We start from the raw sequence: 22,606 nt of genomic DNA on the forward strand, positions 1-22,606 counted from the left end.
AGAAACATGATCTTATCACAGATGAGTGCACTCAGCTTACATCTTCAGCTGGAAGAGACCTGGAGGCCAATCTAACCAGCAGCAGTGAATTTTCACTTCTAAGAACATATTCTTGACTTAAGATGGAGCCAAAGAAAGATAGCAACAAGAAAAGGTCAAGAAGCCAACTGTTGTTAAGCAAAATGGCTTAACATTCTGTTTGGAAATTGTGAGGTTCTGCACTGTGGGTTATCCTTCTCTGAAAGTAATAAACAAATTTGGGCAAACTGAATCTGTTATCCCAGGGAGGTGAGTGAGGTTACAGCCACCACTTCTAGGGCCTCACCTGACAGAGCGGTCATCGCTGCCTGTCACAGCCAGCGGCTTCTTGGGGTGCAGGGCCAGAGCCCAGAGCTCCCCCTCACAGTGGCCCTGCAGGATCAGCATTGGCTTGTCCCGTTCTCGCACGATCACTTCAAATATCTCGCTGTCCTGGGTCCCTGCTAGAAGGCGGTCTGCTTTCCAGCACACACTCCGGATAGAGAGGCCTGACGAAAATAAATGAATAAAATAAACGCATATCTCCACACCATTCACAAATAAAACACCTAAAGTTAATACTCTGTCACCGGGATAGCACCTAAGGCAACACATCTGAACAGTGCCTGGGGGTGGAGAATCAACTCCACACACCACCCTGTGTTATTGATCACTGCCTTCTGTGTGTTAGTTGTTCCCCCGACCCCTTGTGATTTATTTTGTAAAGGAGTGATTGCTCTTTCCTGTCTGACTTAGGCTAACTGTGTTTCTACAGCAGGGTCTATATTAAATACAACACCTTAAAGTGAATATAAGAACAGGAATTGGTCTTTATGAAAACCCAACCCTCTATGAAACAATTTCCTTCTGATTTGCTATGGAAAAGTTAATAATCACTTCAATCTTTAGGATGCTAACATTGTAATAAAATTATACGTGGGTGATACTACAGGACGGTTGATTATCATATTAGGCAAGTTCAGTATGTATTTGATCAGAACCTAGACTCATTCTGCTGGATAAATAGATGCATCCGTGTCCCAGAAATATGCAAATGAAACTCTAATTTCAGTCTCAGAATACCATCAAACATCTGAAGATGTTTTTCCTCACTGACTTAACGATTTATGGAATCTTCTCTAAGAGCACAGTACTCCCTTTTAAACCCAACCTTCCTCCGTATTATTCCATCCTCTTCAGGCAGATCCCCACCTGCCTGCCTGCGTGTTGATCTGGGCTTCTCTCAGTCTGTTCTATTCCTCACCGGCTACATTATTTACGTACATAGTGAATTTTCTCACGTCTGAATTAGAAATGCAGAAGCAATCCCACTTTCATAACTTTAAACTACTTAAGGATGTGATAAGCTTTGAGATCTGAGTTGTCTCCCCGTCTGGCTTTGTGTCTTTTGTGTAGAAAATGCCAGAAATCATAACACCTGGACTTCAGTCCTGCTCTACACCCGATTGGCCAGACATACCAGGGAGAGTCCCCTTTTCTCTGGGGACCAGTTTTTCTCCCCTTAAATGCAGATTGTAATTATGGAGACCATGTAATTTATCATCCAAATCAGGACCCCTCTGCAAGTAAAAGTAGGCTCTAGAAATCATTAAATTTACATAACTTTGTAAAATATTTATTAACCAAGAAAGCAGCTTTACTATAATGAAAAACCTATTAAATAATTCTATCAAAAATATTTTCAAATCTAAAATTATAATGACACTTTATCACAGAATGAAAGGTCTAGGACAGAGGGACGAATAGGCAGACACACAGAAGGTTTTTAGGGCCATGAAACTCCGTAGGACCTATAATGGTAGGTATATGTTATTATACATGCGTCAAAACTCACAGAATATACAACACCAACAGTGAACCCTAATGTGAGCTATAGGCTTTCGGTGATGATATGTCAATGCAGGTTCATCCACTGTAACCAATGTACCATTCTGGTGGGCAATGTTGATAGGGAGGCTGTGTGTGTATGAGGACAGAGGTAAATGAGAAATCTCTGTACCTTCCATTCAATTTTGCTGTGAACCTAAAACTGCTCTAAAAAAAATAAAGTCTGTTAAAAAAAATCCAGGACAAATGATGGGACAATATAAGGTTTAATTGGGGGTATCTGGACACCATAACTGAAATCCTCATTTATTTTTAATACTTATTTTTGGCTGTGTTGGGTCTTCGCTGCTGTGTGCGGGCTTTCTCTAGTTGCGGTGAGCAGGGGCTACTCTTCACTGCAGTGCACGGGCTTCTCATTGCAGTGGCTTCTCTTGTTGTGGAGCATGGGCTCTAGGCACGCAGGCTTCAGTAGTTGTGGCACACAGGCTTAGTAATTGTGGCTCACGGGCTCCAGAGCACAGGCTCAGCAGTTGTGGTGCACGGGCTTAGCTGCTCTGTGACATGTGCGATCTTCCTGGACCAGGGCTCAAACCCGTGTCTCCTGCATTGGCAGGCGGATTCTTAACCACTGCGCCACCAGGGAAGTTCCTGAAATCCTCATCTCAACTCACTGTGGTCTTGAAAGTATCCAATGAGATAATGAATTTGTTTACAAAAAGTATTTTTTTTTTTAAGGTACAAGGCTATTATTACATGAGATAACTCTCTTTACTTCCTGCTCTGAATTCATTATTATGTGTCTTGAAATGGAAGGAGACAGCACACAGGCAGATTTATTATTCCTGCTGTGAGTAGTAAGTAGGGATACCTTGGCAACGGCTAGTTCAGGGTCACTCAAAATCCTCCACTGCAAACATCACGACGGGCTTTCAAGATTGAAAAGGACAGATGTGTGGGGAAAGCAGTCGGGATAAGATGGCAGGCTAACAGGGCAGGAAGCTCAGCTAAGGAGGAAACAATCCTTTTGCTACTGTCCCTTTCTCATCCTTATCTTTTTCCCATGCCTTATTATTAACATGTTCTTATTTTCTCTAGGAAGGGGGTGAATTTGTTGTCTCCCCAGCAGGCTTTGCATCATCTACAATTTTATTACAGGAAAGGTATAATACTTTGTTCTTCAGAAATAGGAAGTAAATAGGGATATTAATTATATTCCAAAATTGGCAAAAAAATTTAAAGAATTTACTAGTTTATTATATTCATTGTCCATTTCCTCTCACTAATGTCTGTGAAAACAAGAGTTTTCTCAGTTTTATACACTGCTGTATCCTCAGTACCTAGCACAGTGTCTGGCATGTGGTAGATGCTCAATAAGAATTGATGAATGAATAAAATAAAACATTCAAATCACAAACATTTCTCAAGTCTTGGAGAGACCAAGAAATAAAAGACAACATCTCCACCCTCAACAAGACCCTTCAAAGAAGGAAGGATATATTCATTTATTTATACAAAAAATTTTTATTGAGCACCTATTACATGCCCAAGACTGGAGCGTGAACAGTAAACAAGCCAGGCTCATGCCCTCATGGATTTTGCACTCTAAGGAGGAGCCAGACATTTGTAAGCAGAGATATATATATTCATTTTATGAATATACAATAGGGAAAGGACAGTTTCTGCCATAAATGGTGTTGGGAAAACTAGACAGCCACATGCAAAAGAAACATATAAAATAAACTCAAAATGGATTAAAGACTTGAATATAAGACCTGAAAACATAAAACTCCTAGATGAAAACATAGGTGGTAAGCTCTTTGACATCAGTCTTGGCTATAATTTTTTGGCTCTGACACCAAAAGCAAAAACAACAAAAGCAAAAGTAAACAAGTGAGACTACATCAAACTAGAAAGCTTCTGCACAGCAAAGGAAACCATCAACAAAATGGTAAGGCAACCTACCAAATGGGAGAAGATATTTGCAAATCATACATCTGATAAGCGGTTAATATCCAAAATATATAGAGAACTCATACAACTCAATAGCAAAAACCCCCAAACAATCTGATTAAAAAATGGGCAGAGGATCTGAATAGACACTTTCCCAAAGAAGACATACAGATAGTCAACAGAAACAAGAAATGATGCTCCACATCCCTAATCATCAGAGAACTGCAAATCAAAACCACAATGAGGGAATTCCTTGGCGGTCCAGTGGTTAGGACGCCATGCTTCCACTGCAGGGGGCAGGGGTCTGATCCCTGGTCAGGGGACTAAGACCCTGCAAGTTGCAGGGTGCAGCCGAAAACACAAAAAACAAAACCATAATGAGATGTTATCTCATACTTATTACAGTGGCTGTTATTTTTTCAAAAAGACAAGAAATAACAAGTGTTGGCAAGAATGTGGGGCAAAGGGAACACTTGGGCACTGTGGGAATGTAAATTGGTATAGCCACTATGGGTAACACCATGGAGGTTCCTCAAAAATTAAAAATAGAACTACTGTATGATCCAACACTGCTGCTTCTGAAGCAAACAAAAACACTAACTCTAAAAGGCATCTGCACCCCCATGTTCACTGCAACATTACTCACAATAGCCATGACATGCAAACAACCTAAGCGTCCATCAATGGATAAAGAAAATGTGATACATACATATACAATAGAATATCATTCAGCTACAAAAAAAGGAATTATTGCTATTTGGGACAACATGGGTGACTTTTGAAGGCATACTGCTAAGCAAAATAAGTCAGACAGAGAAAGACAAATACTGTATGATCTCACTTTTATGTGGAATCTAAAATATAAAAGTAAAAACAAACCCAAAAAACTCACAGATACAGAGAACAGATTGGTGATTGCCAGAGGTAGGGGTGGGCAGTAGGCAAAATGGGTGAAGGTAGTCAGAGGCACAAACTTCCAGTTACAAAATAAACAGGTCCTGGGGGTGTAATGGACAGCATGATGAACATGTACAATGTACATTTAGTAATATCGTAACGTATATTTGAGAGTAGCTAATGTATCCTGAAAGTGGATTTTAAAAGTTTTCATCACAAGAATAAAAATTTGTAACTATGTGTGGTAATGGACATTAACTAGGCTTATTGTGGTCATTGCTTTGAGACAAATATATCCATTATGTATAGACAACACATATAATACATACATATTATAATATATGTAATATAATATATATTATATATATACACACATTGCATATAATCATCATGTTGTATACCTGAAACTGTTATATGTCAATTATATCAGTAAAAATGATATATACATACATATATACAGCTATATATATACACATCTTATATATCTTAGCAATGTTACATATTTTAACTGTTACCAAAATACTCAAAGCACAATCCTTTTATAATTCCATTGACTGTCCTAAAGACTCACCCTTTCCAAGCAGGCCTGGCACCCAAGGCACTACTACAAGCATGAACAGGCCAGTTCTTCCCATTTTCCTCCAACAGTGTATTCCTCCATCCCCTAAGACTAAATGGCTTGAAAACAGAATTTCTTCCAAAGGACCAGCACTGTATTTGATCCAGTGTACAAACACTTTTCTCCCCACCACCCCCACTATTTTTTAACTTCTTGTTTGGGGAACAAATTCAGAAAGGTCAAGAATATTATAACAACAACCCATCACATGGAATCAATGTGTTAACATTTTAAAAATATTTGCTTTGTCTTTAAGAGGTTTAGAACAAAAAAGAACCTTCCACCTCAGCCTAGACTGATGAGGCAGTCCAACTACACAGCACCCAACTGTGTTTTCAGACTGTGTCCAGGGAGTTCTTGGATTCCTAAAAGAGCCGCAGGGGCCTGGCAAGGAGAGCGCAGGGAAATGAGGGGCGAGAGGCAGAGCCTGAGGATCCAACCCCTGCTTTTCCCTCAACAACTCACAGTCTGTGTTTTCTAGCGGATTTCATTTGAAAAAAAGTGTTCCACTGAACTAACCAACAAAAGGGAGAAGATTTACATGTAGCAAAGGCAATGAACTTAAACTGATAATGGATTATTTCTGACTAAGTAGGGGCAGGGGAAGAAGGAGAGAGAGAGAACCAGGGGAGGAGTCGTTTCATTTTCATTGTTTGCAACATAAACCTAATGAGCTGTGAACATTTTCTCTGGAGACGAGCTCAGGATCTCCACAAACACTCAGTTCTTCAAAGAGATAAACTGGATTTTGTCACATCAGACAAGTCGACCCCAGGGCTCTACCTACAGAGACAGACAGGATGCTAGGCCACTCTCACTTCCCAGAGAACCATTTAAAATAGGAATGACTTGTAAATTTTGGAGATTAATCCTTTGTCAGTTGCTTCATTTGCAAATATTTTCTCCCATTCTGAGGGTTGTCTTTTGGTCTTGTTTATGGTTTCCTTTGCTGTGCAAAAGCTTTTAAATTTCATTAGGTCCCATTTGTTTATTTTTGTTTTTATTTCCATTTCTCTAGGAGGTGGATCAAAAAGGATCTTGCTGTGATTTATGTCATAGAGTGTTCTGCCTATGTTTTCCTCTAAGAGTTTTATAGTGTCTGGCCTTACATTCAGGTCTTTAATCCATTTTATTTTTGTGTATGGTGTTAGGAAGTGTTCTAATTTCATTATTTTACATGTAGCCATCCAGTTGTCCCAGCACTACTTATTGAAGAGGCTATCTTTTCTCCATTGCATATTCTTGCCTCCTTTATCAAAGATAAGGTGGCCATATATATGTGGGTTTATCTCTGGTCTTTCTATTCTGTTCCATTGATCTATATTTCTGTTTTTGTGCCAGTATCATACTGTCTTCATTACTATAGCTTTGTAGTATAGTCTGAAGTCAGGAAGCCTGATTCCTCCAGCTCCATTTTTCGTTTGCAAGATTGCTTTGGCTATTTGGGGTATTTTGTGTTTCCATACAAATTGAGAAATTTTTAGTTCTGTGAAAAATGCCATTGGTAGTTTGATAGGGATTGCATTGAACTACCATACGACCCAGCAATCCCACTACAGGGCATATACCCTGAGAAAACCATAATTCAAAAACAGTCATGCACCAAAATGTTCATTACAGCTCTATTTACAATAGCCAGGAGATGGAAGCAACCTAAGTGTCCATCATCGGATGAATGGATAAAGAAGATGTGGCACATATATACAATGGAATATTACTCAGCCATAAAAAGAAATGAAATTGAGTTATTTGTAGTGAGGTGGATGGACATAAAGTCTGTCATACAGAGTGAAGTAAGTCAGAAAGAGAAAAATAAATACCATATGCTAACACATATATACAGAATCTAAGAAAAAAAGGTCATGTAGAACCTAGGGGTAAGACGGGAATAAAGACACAGACCTACTAGAGAATGGACTTGAGGATATGGGGGGAGGGGTAAGCTGTGACGGGGTGGGAGAGTGGCATGATATACACTACTGGGCGTGAGGTGGATAGCTGGTGGGAAGCAGCCGCATGGCGTGGGGAGATCAGCTCAGTGCTTTGTGACCGCCTGGGGGGGTGGGATAGGGAGAGTGGGAGGGAGGGAGACCTAGGAGGGAGAAGATATGGTAACGTATGTATATGTGTGGCTGATTCAGTTTGTTATAAAGCAGAAACTAACACACCATTGTGAAGCAATTATACTCCAATAAAGATGTTAAAAATAAATAAATAAGAATTAAACAACAAAAAAATTAAAAAAAATTTAAAAAAAGGAATGACTTCCTAAGGACACCTCAGTGGATAGAGAGCTGTATTCAAGTTTCCTAATAACGTCCCGTTTAGGAACGTTATTGGTCACCTCAGGCTGGCCGAGGTGACCATTGCTTTGTGAAGTATTAAGTTGGTTTTGTTTCTTTATCTTCTGCTCTGGGAGTCAGACAAATATAGGGTATTATCTGGACTACGGTTAGAAATCCACCAGGAGTAAAAAGAGAGCCAGGGAAAACCATCCTAATTATTTTAAACTACAGAAATTCTCCTTTCTTCTTAAAAAGTGCATGTTTCAGAGACTCTTGACAGAATGAACTGAAAGCATTTTGCTGAATTGGTGAGGGGTGCACATTTTGGACACGGGGGCCTTCTCGGCCGCTAGTTCTACGATGAGAAATGCGGGGTTCTGGCCTGTGCTTGGTCCAGACAGCCAGCAGATGGCAGTAGAGAGCAACCACCCACCTCAACATAAAAATCCTAGAGGCTAAGATCAAATTCTCACCAGCCCTTTGCCCGGATTTTATACTCAGACCAGGGAGTGGGAAACAGTATCCTTTCAATCCCCTCTGTGACAGTTCTGAAACCTGGGCATGGGAGATCTAGTCCATGAGTATCATGAGTATCAACACAGACCTAAAGGACATTGCTTATTTTCCACTAGGTCATTGAATGGTTAAGTACATGGACTGGATTTATAGCCCAGCTCTGTGACATGGCAAGCATTTAACCTTTCAAAGCTTCAGTTGCCCTACCTGTAAATTGCAGAGAATATTAGCACTCACACATCACAGCCCTGTTACGAGGATTCAATGCAATCGTATATTTAAACACTTGACCCAGTGTCTGGTACTTAGGGAACTAATCAATAAATATCAGTTGTTATTATTTTTACCCAGCAGGTTTTTATTGAGTCCACATCTCAATGGAGAACAACCTGCTGTGCGTGTGGTCAGATTCCATCCCCAGGCAGGGTCAGCACCACGAGCTATGAAGTTGCTGCTTTTGCCTTTCCTTGAGTCTCTTAGTTACATCCTTGTGTTACAACTTATTTGTCGTGTTGTTTGTTACCATTTTTTTAAATAGATCTTTATTGGAGTATAATTGCTTTACAATACTGTGTTAGTTTCTGTTGTACACCTAAGTGAATGAGCCATATGCATACATATCCCCTCCCTCTTGAGCCTCCCTCCCACCCTCCCTATCCCACCTCTCTAGGTCATTTTGATGTGCCAGCACTGCCGACTCTCAGAAGGAAAGGCTATATCTGACAAAGAGAACTCTTTGGAGAATAAAATGGTTTATTTCCCTCAGTTGTTTGGCCCAAGAAGGGAAGACTGGCAGCTGGGAGGGGGTTGGTATTGATACTTATTAGTGTTCTTAAATCTGGTGCACCGAGGCCTGATATATGGTAAAGGGCCAAGAGCAGTTGCTCCAACACTTACTGTCCATCAGAAACTACACAGAAAGTGTTTTTAAAACAGGGATGCCCAGGGAATTCCCTGGCAGTCCAGTGGTTAGGACTCTATGCTTTCACTGCTGAGGGGGCGGGTTCGATCCCTGGTCGGGGAACTAAGATCCCCACAAGCCTCGCGGCGTGGGCGAAAACAAAACAAAACAAAACAAAACATGGATGCCTGGACCCTACTCAGAAGTTCCTCTCAGTTGCTCTGGAGTGGAGCTGGGCATAGTTATTTTTAGCTCACCAGGGCTGAGAACCACTTGTTGAGAACCAACCACTATCAAGCTGTTCCCAAACTAGTGTGCGTTCTCAGACTTTAGTCAGACTGCTGAAAATTCAGATTTCCAGGCTGATTCTAATGCAGTGGTTCTTCAACCAAACGTTGGAAAACTCCACTCTAGTAGATTAGAAAGCTGAACGCCTGATGAGCAGATAGCCAAAAATAAGTGCAACTTTGAGAAATCCTTTTGGAGTCAAACAAGCAAGTTCTGTAAATGGGCAGGAACGGTTCTCCCAGACATTCCCAGCCCTGCACCCAGAGCTTTGCACATGTGCCCAGGAAGGCTCACAGTGACTCAGGAGGAGGCCCTCGGACAGCACCAGGCCATAGGTAGGGACAGGAAATATATAAATGAGGAAATTACAGCACAGACAGTTTACCTTATTTGCCCCAAGTCCCAGAGCGAGCAGGTGATGGAGATAAAATGAGGATTCAGGCAGTGCCAGTCTGGAGCAAACTCTCTTCCCCACAAAGGTATTTCCCTTCTCTGTGGATGCGCACCCAGGACATGGTACCAAAGATCAAACAAGAGAGCATGATGGCCTTCTCCTACCAACCTAATCTTATTAAAGGTGAAGTACTAAGGAGCGCCCCAGATAAAAGGTAATAAAAGGACAAGAGGGAGAGAGATTTCACTCAGAGGGAAGAGGGAGTGTTGGGAGGGGGTGTGGGAAAACTGCGCCCCCCCCCCACAACCAGCAGGAGGTGGCTGAGGTGCCTAGGGAGTCTGGAGGTGGGCCAGGGGCTCTGGCGGCCTAGGGTAATGTGGAAGGCAGAGTTCGGAACCTAAGGGGAACAAGAGGGAGGGAAGGCGGGCATCTCCCCAGGGATTCGTGAGCACCAATGACCAGGGAACAGGAGTGGCTTTATGATTCACAGAGCCCAGTACAAAAGGGAAATGTGAGGTCCCCTTGTTTAAAACTGATTAAGAATTTCAAGATCAAGAGGGAAGAGATATGGGAACATATGTATATGTTTAACTGATTCACTTTGTTATAAAGCAGAAACTAACACACCATTGTAAAGCAATTATACCCCAATAAAGATGTTAAAAAAAAAAAAAAAGAATTTCAAGATGATGACAGCAAGCACTAAACCAAGTGTAGGGCCCTCCTGCAAGTAGGCAGAGCTCATGCCCCGGGAGCCAGCCGTGCCTGGGGACCCCCAGAGCTGCTGCACAAATACGGGATCCTGCATGCAGAGCGCCTAGCACAAAGCACCACGAGCCTGCAGCATGAAGTGCCCATGGCCTGCTGCTCCTGTTTACAAGGGCTCTCTGCCTGAGAACTTCCAGCAGATACTCTCTACAAAATCCACTCCTCAGAATCCCAAATCCCATAGCCTCAGGAATACTGAAGGATCCACACAGCCTAACGGGACCCCAGAGGACAGAAACACACTGCCAAGCCCGCTGCCTTCACCCCAGGGAAGGAACACCCAGGCTGGTCTTTGTAGGAGGCCGGCTCGGTCAGAGTGTTTACAGGGGAATTACTACCAGAACAAACCAGACAGTCAGCCTCTGCTTCTCTGACACCACGTCCCACACCAAGCCTGAACAAACAACAGGCGACGCTCCTCGGGTGGCACACCTCACCACCTGCAGCTCCTGCACGTTCCTCTGCAGGGCTTCCACTTGCTCAGAACACCAGTGACGCAGGAGGCCATAAAGGACAAAGGTGAGCAGACAGGGAGAGGTGATGGATACGATGGGAGTGGAGGTGAGCAATGAAGCACTCAGGGGACCAGGAGAACCACAGAAGATACTTGCTTTGTTTCTATCACCAACAAGGCTGCTTTCAGATTTGAGAGTTGGTCCTTTGAACCTTCTATACCAGGGTTTCTCAGTTGCGGCACTGTGAACATTAGGGGCTGGCTAATTCTTAGTCGCGGTGTCTAACATTGCAATATGTCATTTTAGGATGTTTAGCAGCGTCCCTGGCCTCAGGAATGCCAGTAGCACCCTCCCAGTTGATAATCAAAAATGTCTCCACACAATGCCAAATGTCTTCCAGAAGATAAAAACGCCCCTGTTTCAGAACCACTGGACAGAATGATCTTCAATGTACTCTGAGGGGGAAAAATGGCAATAAGAAGAATGGGTAGTGGGGAAGAGTCACCTGCGCTCCCACCTCTGATCCTGCCCCACTCTAGTCCACTCTCTGCTCTGGAGCAGGTGGAGCCCTGACCGTGACACTCACCCCCTTAAGCCTTTCTATGACCTCCTACTGCTGGTCCGTGGGGGCCAAGCTTGAACACAGAAATTATCTGTTCCTCCCTCTGAAGCCTTTCACCTGTCACCGTGCACTCCAGTCACACGATGCACTCTTCATCATTGGTCCGTTTCCAGGGCGCCTGCGTGTGCCAGGCACTGTTCTAAGTGCTTGCTTGGGAGGCATCAGTGAACAAAGAGGCTCCTGCCCTTGTAGAAACAGACAACAGCCATAAGCATCACAAACAGGTGAGTTATACTGTTTGTTACAAGGTGAAAAGAAGATCTGTGAAGAGAGGATCAAGAGTGCGGGACGGTGGAGGCAGAGTGGGTTGCAATTTTAAATAAGGTCATCAGGGCAGCTTCACTTGAGCAAAGGAGAGGGGTAGTAATCATGCAGATTCCTGGGGAGAGTGATGCGGGCAGAGGGAGCAGCCTGGGCAGAGGGCAGAGCAGAGGGCGGGAGGCCTGAGGGGGAAAGGACCTGGTAGGCCATCCTAAGGATGTGTACTCCTTTTCTTCGGAAGATGGGAATCGTGGCAGGGTTCTGAGGAAATGTGACCTGGCTCATGTAAATTTCCAACAACTCCCTCCAGCTGCTATTCTGAGAATAACGGCTGAAGCAGGGACACAAGTTATAAAGCAACTGCAGTAGCCCGCGCGCAAGATGGTGGTTCAGACCAGTGAGGGGGCAGAGGAGATGGTGAGAAGGCTAAGAAGAGGCATCTTGTATCCTCGAGACTTCAGCCTCCTTCTCTTGCTCAACACTGAGGGAATGCTGCTTGACCTAATGCAAGATATCTCCAGATTCAGAGTCTACGGTTCATTAGACATAGCAACAATTCAATAAACATGTGTTGGGAGTTAAAATAAACACAGAAAAAACTCCAATAAAATGCATGAAGCACACTTTTTAGAAGAGCCTATCTAGTTCCCAGGCACGTTTCTGACACTTAGTAGATGCTTAATAAATGCTCATTGAATGGATAAGTAAATGAATAATGCATCTTACACTGTGTGACTAATTACTGTACTCCTTTAGACATCATCATTTACAACCATTAGCTCAAAGTATTTTATTACCATAGATGTAATTCATTTTGATTGCCTTGCTTTAAGAATTATTTTTGGCTTTTTTTGCTGCCACTGTAAGTCATTTAAGCTTCATTATTTTACCTAGGTCATAAATTTGTTTTAAAAATGATCAGACTCAAAATGCACTTTTGCTGAGTTTGGTGTGAGACTTGAGTTACAGCTCTAACCCTACAACGGCCCTGAGCTTCATTCTATTCATCATAAGGTGACAGAGTTCACGTGATGACATCATGTGGAACTCTATGTCTCTCCCAGCTTGAAAATTCCAGAACTTGATATTCACTGGAAAATGTACTGGAGGTCCACCATCCCATATATCTGAAATTTTTGGTGGTAGGCGCATTTTGGAATTTTGAAAATTTTGGATTTGGAACTCATGTAATAGATCCAGTGGAGTCTGGGGCAGCACCTTGAAATCAAATATTTCTGCGGTGAAGGGTATGAATATTCATACATATGAAGACAATAAACAGCTTCATAATAAGTGTAAGTCATGTTTTGCTGCCAAATTAGTTATAAATAATATTTTGGAAAAAAAAGAAGTTGCACCCTTACCTAACACCATGTGCAAAAATTACCTCAAAAATGGATCAAAGACCTAAATATAAGAGCCCAAACCATAAAACACTTATAAGAAATCTTAAGAGATCTTCATGAAATTGTATTGTATTTGGCAATAATTTTTTGCTATGACACCAAAAGCACAGGTAACAACACAGAAAAATAGATATATTGGATTACATCAAAATTAAAAACTTTTATGCATCATAGGACATAATTAACAGAGAAGGCAACCTATGCAATGGGAGAAAATATTTACAAATCATATATCTGATAATGGGGTTAATATCTAAGATATATAAAGAATATTTACAGCTTGGCAACAAAATAACAAATAACCTGATTTAAAAATGGGCAAAGGGAGTCGAAAACAAGATGGCAGAGTAGAAGGACGTGCTCTCACTCCCTCTTGCGAGAACACCAGAATCACAACAAGCTGCTGGACAATCATCGAAAGGAAGACACTGGAACTCACCAAAAAAAATACCCCACATCCAAAGACAAAGGAGAAGCCACAATGAGATCGTAGGAGGGGCGCAATCACAGTAAAATCAAATCCCATAACTGGTGGGTGGGTGACTCACAGACTGGCGAACACTTATACCACAGAAGTCCACCCACTGGAGTGAAGGTTCTGAGCCCCACGTCAGGCTTCCTAACCTGGGGGTCCGGCAACAGGAGGAGGATTCCTAGAGAATCACATTTTGAAGGATAGTGGGATTTGACTGCAGGACTTCGACAGGACTGGGGGAAACAGCGACTCCACCCTTGGAGGGCACACACAAAGTAGTGTGCGCATTGGGACCCAGGAGAAGGAGTAGTGACCCCACAGGAGACTGAACCAGACCTACATGCTAGTGTTGGAGGGTCTCCTGCAGAGGCAGGGGGGTTCTCTATTTCACCGTGGGGACAAGGACACTGGCAGCAGAAGTTCTGGGAAGTACTCCTTGGCATGAGCCCTCCCAGAGTCTGTCATTAGCCACACCAAAGAGCCCAGGTAGGCTCCAGTGTTGGGGTGCCTCAGGCCAAACAACCAACAGGGAGGGAACCCAGCCCCACCCATCAACAGTCAAGTGGATTAAAGTTTTACTGAGCTCTGCATACCAGAGCAACAGTCAGCTCTACCCAGCACCAGTCCCTCCCATCAGGAAATTGCACAAGCCTCTTAGATAGCCTCATGCACCAGAAGGCAGACAGCAGAAGCAAGAACTACAATCCTGCAGCCTGTGGAACAAAAACCACATTCATAGAAAGACAGACAAGATGAAAAGGCAGAGGGCTATGTACCAGATGAATGAACAAGATAAAACCCAGAAAAACAACTAAATGAAGTGGAGATACACAACCTTCCAGAAGAATTCAGAATGAAAATAGTGAAGATGATCCAGGACCTCAGAAAAAGAAGGGAGGCAAAGATCAAGAAGATGCAGGAAATGTTTAACAAAGGCCTAGAAGAATTAAAGAACAAACAGACAGATATAAACAATACAATAACTGAAATGAAAAATACACTAGAAGGAATCAATAGCAGAATAACTGAGGTAGAAGAATGGATAAGTGACCTGGAAGACAGAATGGTGGAATTCACTGCTGCAGAACAGATTAAAGAAAAAGGAGTGAAATGAAATGAAGACAGCCTAAGAGACCTCAGGAACAACATTAAACACAACAACATTCACATTATAGGGGTCTCAGAATGAGAAGAGAGAGAGAAAGGACCAGAGAAAATATTTGAAGACATTATAGTTGAAAACTTCCCTAACATGGGAAAGGAAATAGCCACCCAAGTCCAGGAAGCCCAGCCAGTCCCATACAGGATAAACCCAAGGAGAAACATGCCGAGACACATAGTAATCAAACTGGCAAAAATTAAAGACAAAGAAAAATTATTGAAAGCAGCAAGGGAAAAACGACAAATAACATACAAGGGAACTCCCATAAGGTTAACAGTTGATTTCTCAGCAGAAACTCTACAAGCCAGAAGGGAGTGGCATGATATACTTAAAGTGATGAAAGGGAAGAACCTACAACCAAGATTACTCTACCCGTCAAGGAGCTCATTCAGATTCTATGGAGAAATCAAAAGCTTTACAGGCTTCCCTGGTGGCGCAGTGGTTGAGAATCCGCCTGTCAATGCAGAGGACACAGGTTTGTGCCCCGGTCCGGGAGGATACCGCATGCCACGGAGCGGCTAGGCCCGTGAGCCATGGCCGCTGAGCCTGCGCACCCGGAGCCTGTGCTCCGCAACAGTGAGAGGCTCGTGTACCGCAAAAAAAAAAAAAAAAAAAAAAAAGCTTTACAGACACGCAAAAGCGAAGAGAATTCAGCACCACCAAACCAGCTCTACAACAAATGCTAAAGGAACTTCTCTAAGTGGGAAACACAAGAGAAGAAAAGGACCTACAAAAACAAACCCAAAACAGTTAAGAAAATGGTCATAGGAACAAACATATCGATAATTACCTTTAGCGTGAATGTATTAAATGCTCCAACCAAAAGACACAGGCTTGTTGAATGGATACAAAAACAAGACCCATTTATATGCTGTCTACAAGAGACCCACTTCAGACCTAGGGACACATACAGACTGAAAGTGAGGGGATGGAAAAAGATATTCCATGCAAATGGAAATCAAAAGAAAACTGGAGTAGCAATACTCATATCAGATAAAGTAGACTTTAAAATAAAGAATGTTACAAGAGACAAGGAAGGACATTACATAATGATCAAGGGATCAATCCAAGAAGAAGATATAACAATTATAAATATATATGCACCCAATATAGGGGCACCTCAATACATAAGGCAACTGCTAACAGTTATAAAAGAGGAAATCGACAATAACACAATAATAGTGGGGGACTTTAACACCTCACTTACACGAATGGACAGATCATCCAAAATGAAAATAATTAAGGAAACAGAAGCTTTAAATTACACAATAGACCAGCTAGATTTAATTGATATTTATAGGACATTCCATCCAAAACCAGCATATTACACTTTCTTCTCAAGCACACATGGAATATTCTTCAGGACAGATCACATCTTGGGTCACAAATCAAGCCTCAGTAAATTTAAGAAAATTGAAATCACACCAAGCATCTTTTCTGACCATAACGCTATGAGATTACAAATGAATTACAGGGAAAAAACATAAAAAGCACAAACACATGGAGCCTAAACAATATGTTACTAAATAACCAAGAGATCACTGAAGAAATCCAAGAGGAAACCAAAAAATACCTAGTGACAAATGACAATGAAAACACGATGATCCAAAACCTATGGGATGCAGCAAAAGCAGTTCTAAGAGGGAAGTTTATAGCAATACAATCCTACCTCAAGAAACAAGAAAAATCTCAAGTAAACAATCTAACCTGACACCTAAAGGAACTAGAGAAAGAAGAACAAACAAAACCAAAAGTTAGCAGAAGGAAAGAAATCATAAAGATCAGAGCAGAAATAAATGAAATAGAAACAAAGAAAACAATAGCAAAGATCAATAAAACTAAAAGCTGGTTCTTTGAGAAGATAAACAAAATTGATAAACCATTAGCCAGACTCATCAACAAAAAGAGGGAGAGGACTCTAATCAATAAAATTAGAAAAGAAAAAGGAGAAGTTACAACAGACACCACAGAAATACAAAGCACCCTAAGAGACTACTACAAGCAACTCTATGCCAATAAAATGGAAAATCTGGAAGAAATGGACAAATTCTTAAAAAGGTATAACCTTCCAAGACTGAACCATGAAGAAACCGAAAATATGAACAGATCAATCACAAATAATGAAATTGAAACTGTGACTAAAAATCTTCCAACAAACAAAAGTCCAGGACAAGATGGCTTCACAGGTGAATTCCATCAAACATTTAGAGAAGAGCTAACACCCATCCTTCTCAAACTCTTCCAAAAAATTGCAGAAGAGGGAACACTCCGAAATTCATTCTATGAGGCCACCACCACGCTGATACCAAAACCAGACAAAGATACTACAAAAAAAGAAAATTACAGACCAATATCACTGATGAATATAGATGCAAAAATCCTCAACAAAATACTAGCAAACAGAATCCAACAACACATGAAAAGGATCAGACACCATGATCAAGTGGGATTTATCCCAGGGATGCAAGGATTCTTCAATATATGCAAATCAATCAATGCGATACACCATATTAACAAATCGAAGAATAAAAGCCATGTGATCATCTCAATAGATACAAAAAAGCTTTTGACAAAATTCAACACCCATTTATGATAAAAACTCTCCAGAAAGTGGGCATAGAGGGAAACTACCTCAACATAATAAAGGCCATATACGACAAACCCACAGCAAACATCATTCTCAATGGTGAAAAACTGGAAGCATTTCCTCTAAGATCAGGAGCAAGACAAGGATGTCCACTCTCGCCACTATCATTCAACATAGTTTTGGAAGTCCTAGCCACGGCAATCAGAGAAGAAAAAGAAATAAAAGGAATACAGATTGGAAAAGAAGAAGTAAAACTGTCACTGTTTGCAGATGACATGATACTATACATAGATAATCCTAAAAATGCTACCAGAAAACTACTAGAGCTAATCAATGAATTTGGTAAAGTTGCAGGATACAAAATCAATGCACAGAAATCTCTTGCATTCCTATACATTAATGATGAAAAATCTGAAAGAGAAGTTAAGGAAACACTCCCATTTACCACTGCAACAAAAAGAATAAAATACCTAGGAATAAACCTACCTAAGGAGACAAAAGACTTGTATGCAGAAAACTATAAGACACTGATGAAAGAAATTAAAGATGATACCAACAGATGGAGAGATACCAAGTTCTTGGATTGGAAGAATCAATACTGTGAAAATGACTATACTACCCAAAGCAATCTACAGATTCAACGCAATCCCTATCAAATTACCAATGGCAATTTTTATGGAACTAGAACAAATTATCTTAAAAAAAATTTTGTTAATTTTATTTATTTATTTATTTATGGCTGTGTTGGGTCTTTGTTTCTGTGCGAGGGCTTTCTCTAGTTGCAGCAAGTGGGGGCCACTCTTCATCGCGGTGCGCGGGGCTCTCACTATCGCGGCCTCTCTTGCTGCGCGGAGCACAGGCTCCAGACGCGCAGGCTCAGTAATTGTGGCTCACGGGCCTAGTTGCTCCGTGGCATGTGGGATCTTCCCAGACCAGGGCTCGAACCTGTGTCCTCTGCATTGGCAGGCAGATTCTCAACCACTTCGCCACCAGGGAAGCCCCATCTTAAAATTTGTATGGAGACACAAAAGGCCCTGAATAGACAAAGCAGTCTTGAGGGAAAAAAACGGAGCTGGAGGAATCAGACTCCCTGACTTCAGACTATACTACAAAGCTACAGTAATCAAGACAATATGGTACTGGCACAAAAATAGAAACACAGATCAATGGAACAAGATAGAAAGTCCAGAGATAAACCCAGGCACCTATGGTCAACTAATCTATGACAAAGGAGGCAAAGATATACAATGGAGAAAAGACAGTTTCTTCAATAAGTGGTGCTGGGAAAGCTGGACAGCTACACGTAAAAGAATGAAATTAGAACACTCCCTAACACCATACACAAAAATAAACTCAGAATGGATTCGAGACCTAAATGTAAGACCAGACACTATAAAACTTAGAGGAAAACATAGAAAGAACACTCTTTGACATAAATCACAGCAGGAACTTTTTTGATCCACCTCCTAGAGTAATGGAAATAAAAAAAAAAATAAACAAATGGTCCCTAGTGAAACTTAAAAGCTTTTGTACAGCAAAGGAAACCATAAACAAGACGAAAAGACAACCCTCAGAATGGGAGAAAATATTTGCAAATGAATCCACGGACAAAGGATTAATCTCCAAGATATATAAACAGCTCTTGCAGCTCAATATTAAGAAAACAAACAACCCAATTCAAAAATGCGCAGAAGACCTAAATAGACATTTCTCCAAAGAAGACATACAGATGGCCACAAAGCACATGAAAAGCTGCTCAACATCACTAATTATTAGAGAAATGTAAATCAAAACTACAATGAGGTATTACCTCACATGAGTTAGAATGGGCATCATCAGAAAATGTACAAACGACAAACGCTGGAGAGGGTGTGGAGAAAAGGGAATCCTCTTGCACTGTTGGTGGGAATGTAAATTGATACAGCCACTATGGAGAACAGTATGGAGGTTCCTTTAAAAATGAAAAATAGAATTACCATATGACCCAGCAATCCCACTACTGGGAATATACCCTGAGAAAACCATAATTCAAAAAGACACATGCACCCCAATGTTCATTGCAGCACTATTTACAATAGCCAGGTCATGGAAGCAACCTAAATGCCCATTGACAGACGAATGGATAAAGAAAATGTGGTACATGTATACAATGGAATATTACTCAGCCATAAAAGGGAACAAAACTGAGTCATTTGTTGAGATGTGGATGGATCTAGAGACTGTCATACAGAGTGAAGTAAGTCAGAAAGAGAAAAAGAAATATCATATATTAATGCATGTATGTGGAATCTAGAAAAATGGTACAGATGAACCGGTTTGCAGGGCAAAAGTTGAGACACAGATGTAGAGACACCAAGGGGGGAAAACCGCGGTGGGGTGGGGACGGTGGTGTGCTGAATTGGGTGATTGGGATTGACACGTATACAATGATGTGTATAAAATTGATGACTAATAAGAACCTGCAGTATAAAAAAACAAACAAAAAAACCAACTAATACTAAACTTTCTTTGGGTTATTTGTATGGAAATATGTTAATATAAATGTTTCAGACATTACATGAAATTTCTAAAAATCTTATATGTTCTGGTATAATGTTATAAGTCATAATTCTAGTTATTACTTTAAAATGTATATCAGAAATAAAAAAAATTTTTTTTCACTGCAAAGTAATGGAGCTGTTACAGTGGAGGATTACTGGACTGAATGTCAATATGATGACATAGTATGAGTGTGTTTTGTGTTTGGTAATTGCAATCATTGTTGCTTTTGTTGTGGTCATCCATTTACAATGCTTGGTGTCAGTTTATCTCTTGTAAAAATAAAATACAGTGCGTGTGTGTGTGAAAAAAAAATGGGCAAAGGACTTGAATAGAAATTTCTCCAAAGATGATATACAAATGGCCAACAAGCTTATGAAAGATGCTTAACATCAAAAATCATTAGGGAAATGCAATTGAAAACCACTTCACATATATCAGAATAGCTATTAACAAAAAACCAGGGCTTCCCTGGTGGCGCAGTGGTTGAGAGCCCGCCTGCAGATGCAGGGGACACGGGTTCATGCCCTGGTCCGGGAAGATCCCACATGCCGTGGAGCGGCTGGGCCCGTGAGCCATGGCCACTGAGCCTGCGCGTCTGGAACCTGTGCTCCGCAATGGGAGAGGCCACAACAGTGAGAGGCCCGCATACCGCAAAACAAAAAAAATAAACAAACAAAAAACCCAGAAAGTGTCGGTGAGGATGTGGAGAAATTGAAATCCTTGTGCACTGCTGGTAGGAATATAAAAATGGTGCAGCTGTTATGGAAAACAGTATGGAAGTTCCTCAAAAATATTAAAAATAGAAATACCATATGATCCAATAATTCCACTTCTGGATATATATCCCAAGGAATTGAAAGCAAAGTCTCAGAGACATTTGCATACCCATGTTCATTGCAGCATTATTCACAATAGCCAAAAGGTGGAAGCAACCCAAGTATCCATTAACAGATGAATGGATAAACAAAATGTGGTATACAACGAAATATTATTCAGCCTTAAGAACAAAGGAAATTCTGACACATGCTACAACATGGATGAACCTTGAAGACATTATTCTAAGAGAAATAAGCCAGTCACAAAAGAGCAAATACTGCATAATTCCACTTATACGAGAATAAGAATAGGCAAATTAGAACAGGCAAATTCACAGAGACAGAAAGTAGAATGGGGGCTGCCAGGGGCAGGACGAGAAGGGAATGGGGAGTTGTTGTTTAATGGGTATGATGTTTCAGTCTGGAAAGATGAACAATGTTCTGGAGATGGATGGTCATGATGGCTGCATAAGGTGACTGTACTTGATGCACTCATATGTTTACTGAAAAAATGGTTAAAATGGTAAATTTTGTGTATTGTGTATATCTTACCACAATAAAAAAGTTGGTTGCCCTCATAAAAAATATATGTACATTTTGGCATTCTGAGTTTTTTGACTTCAGAATTGTAGATAAGGTATCCTGGATGAATTAGATCGCTGATTTATATCACCATGTATTGTTAGTAAAAACTTGTTTGCAGACTCACAACTCACAAAAGTTGTATGTCAGTGGTATAAATAAAACACTACTATTCCTTTGATTGAGGAATGGTCCTCTGGGCTTATGAAGTCCATTTTCTTTTACTAAGACTTGGGGAGAAGAGAAGAAGCCCTGAGAATCAGCTGTGGCTGTACAGATTCTTGTTGATATGACAATGACCTATCTCCAAGCTGGTTCACCCTCAATTTAAAGAAGGGTTAATTGTTTTCAGTAGAAGTCAAAGTCTTAATTAGCTCAAGTTTGACTATAAAGATGTAGGAGAACTGATTAATACCATCACTTTATAATAAAGCTGTAATATCATTTTGGGGTTTTTTTCCTGAGCTTAGTGTTAATCTTAGTTCATCTAAAAACTGTTCTCTTTCTTGTTTTTTAGCAAATAATAGTTATCAGAAGATGCAAATATAGGTAAATCTTATGAATATTTATATAAAACAACTTGGAAATGGCCAGATTCATTTTATAGATCTTCTGGAAGTCTATAGGAAGGGCAGTAGAAATAGTGCCATAGGAAGTGTGGTTGTTACAAACAGACTCAGATTACCAAACGTTAAGTAGCAGTTTCTGAATTTTTACTAGTAAGTTTATAAATTTAAGGACTATAGAATATCAGTACTATGTCATGGGAGTTGGGACATGGCCATAATTAATTCTCTTGCTAAATTTATTTAAATAGTTGTTTGAGTAATATGAGAAGTTACTATATTTCCACAGAAATGAATTCAAGAGTCATTGCTATACAAACAGCAAAAATATCGAAGAAGGCTCATTCATATCAAGAAATTTTTACTGGAATAAAACTGTCCATACACGTAGCTTCATGTCCAAATTGAGAGCAAAGTAGTAAGACAGGCTTGGACCTGAAACCCTGGGACCCGTTGCTGCAGCGCTTGCACCTGGACAGTCTCCTCCAGCAACAAAATACAAATAAACTATAAGGAACTAAAAATAACTGTGTGCGTGCACAGTTGGGCTAAATTATGAACAAAAAGACCAAAAACCCAACTGCCACTTCTGACCAGCCCAGAGGAAAAGCAGGGTACTGCGCATGCCCCCTGCACACAGCACCACCAAG

The 22,606-nt window shown here is 40.9% G+C and overlaps 1 protein-coding gene across 2 annotated transcripts in view; it reads right to left on the bottom strand.

Moving 5' to 3' along the window:
* EML6 (EMAP like 6) overlaps window positions 1-22,606 on the bottom strand; it is a 320,217-nt gene that overhangs the window by 130,152 nt on the left and 167,459 nt on the right. For both annotated transcript variants that reach the window (XM_060309467.1, XM_060309466.1), the window contains exon 8: window positions 326-527. In XM_060309467.1, the coding sequence (XP_060165450.1) occupies window positions 326-527 (202 nt within the window). The remainder of the gene's footprint in view (window positions 1-325; window positions 528-22,606) is intronic.

Source organism: Globicephala melas, chromosome 12, assembly GCF_963455315.2.
Source record: "Globicephala melas chromosome 12, mGloMel1.2, whole genome shotgun sequence".
Classification (NCBI taxonomy): domain Eukaryota; kingdom Metazoa; phylum Chordata; class Mammalia; order Artiodactyla; family Delphinidae; genus Globicephala; species Globicephala melas.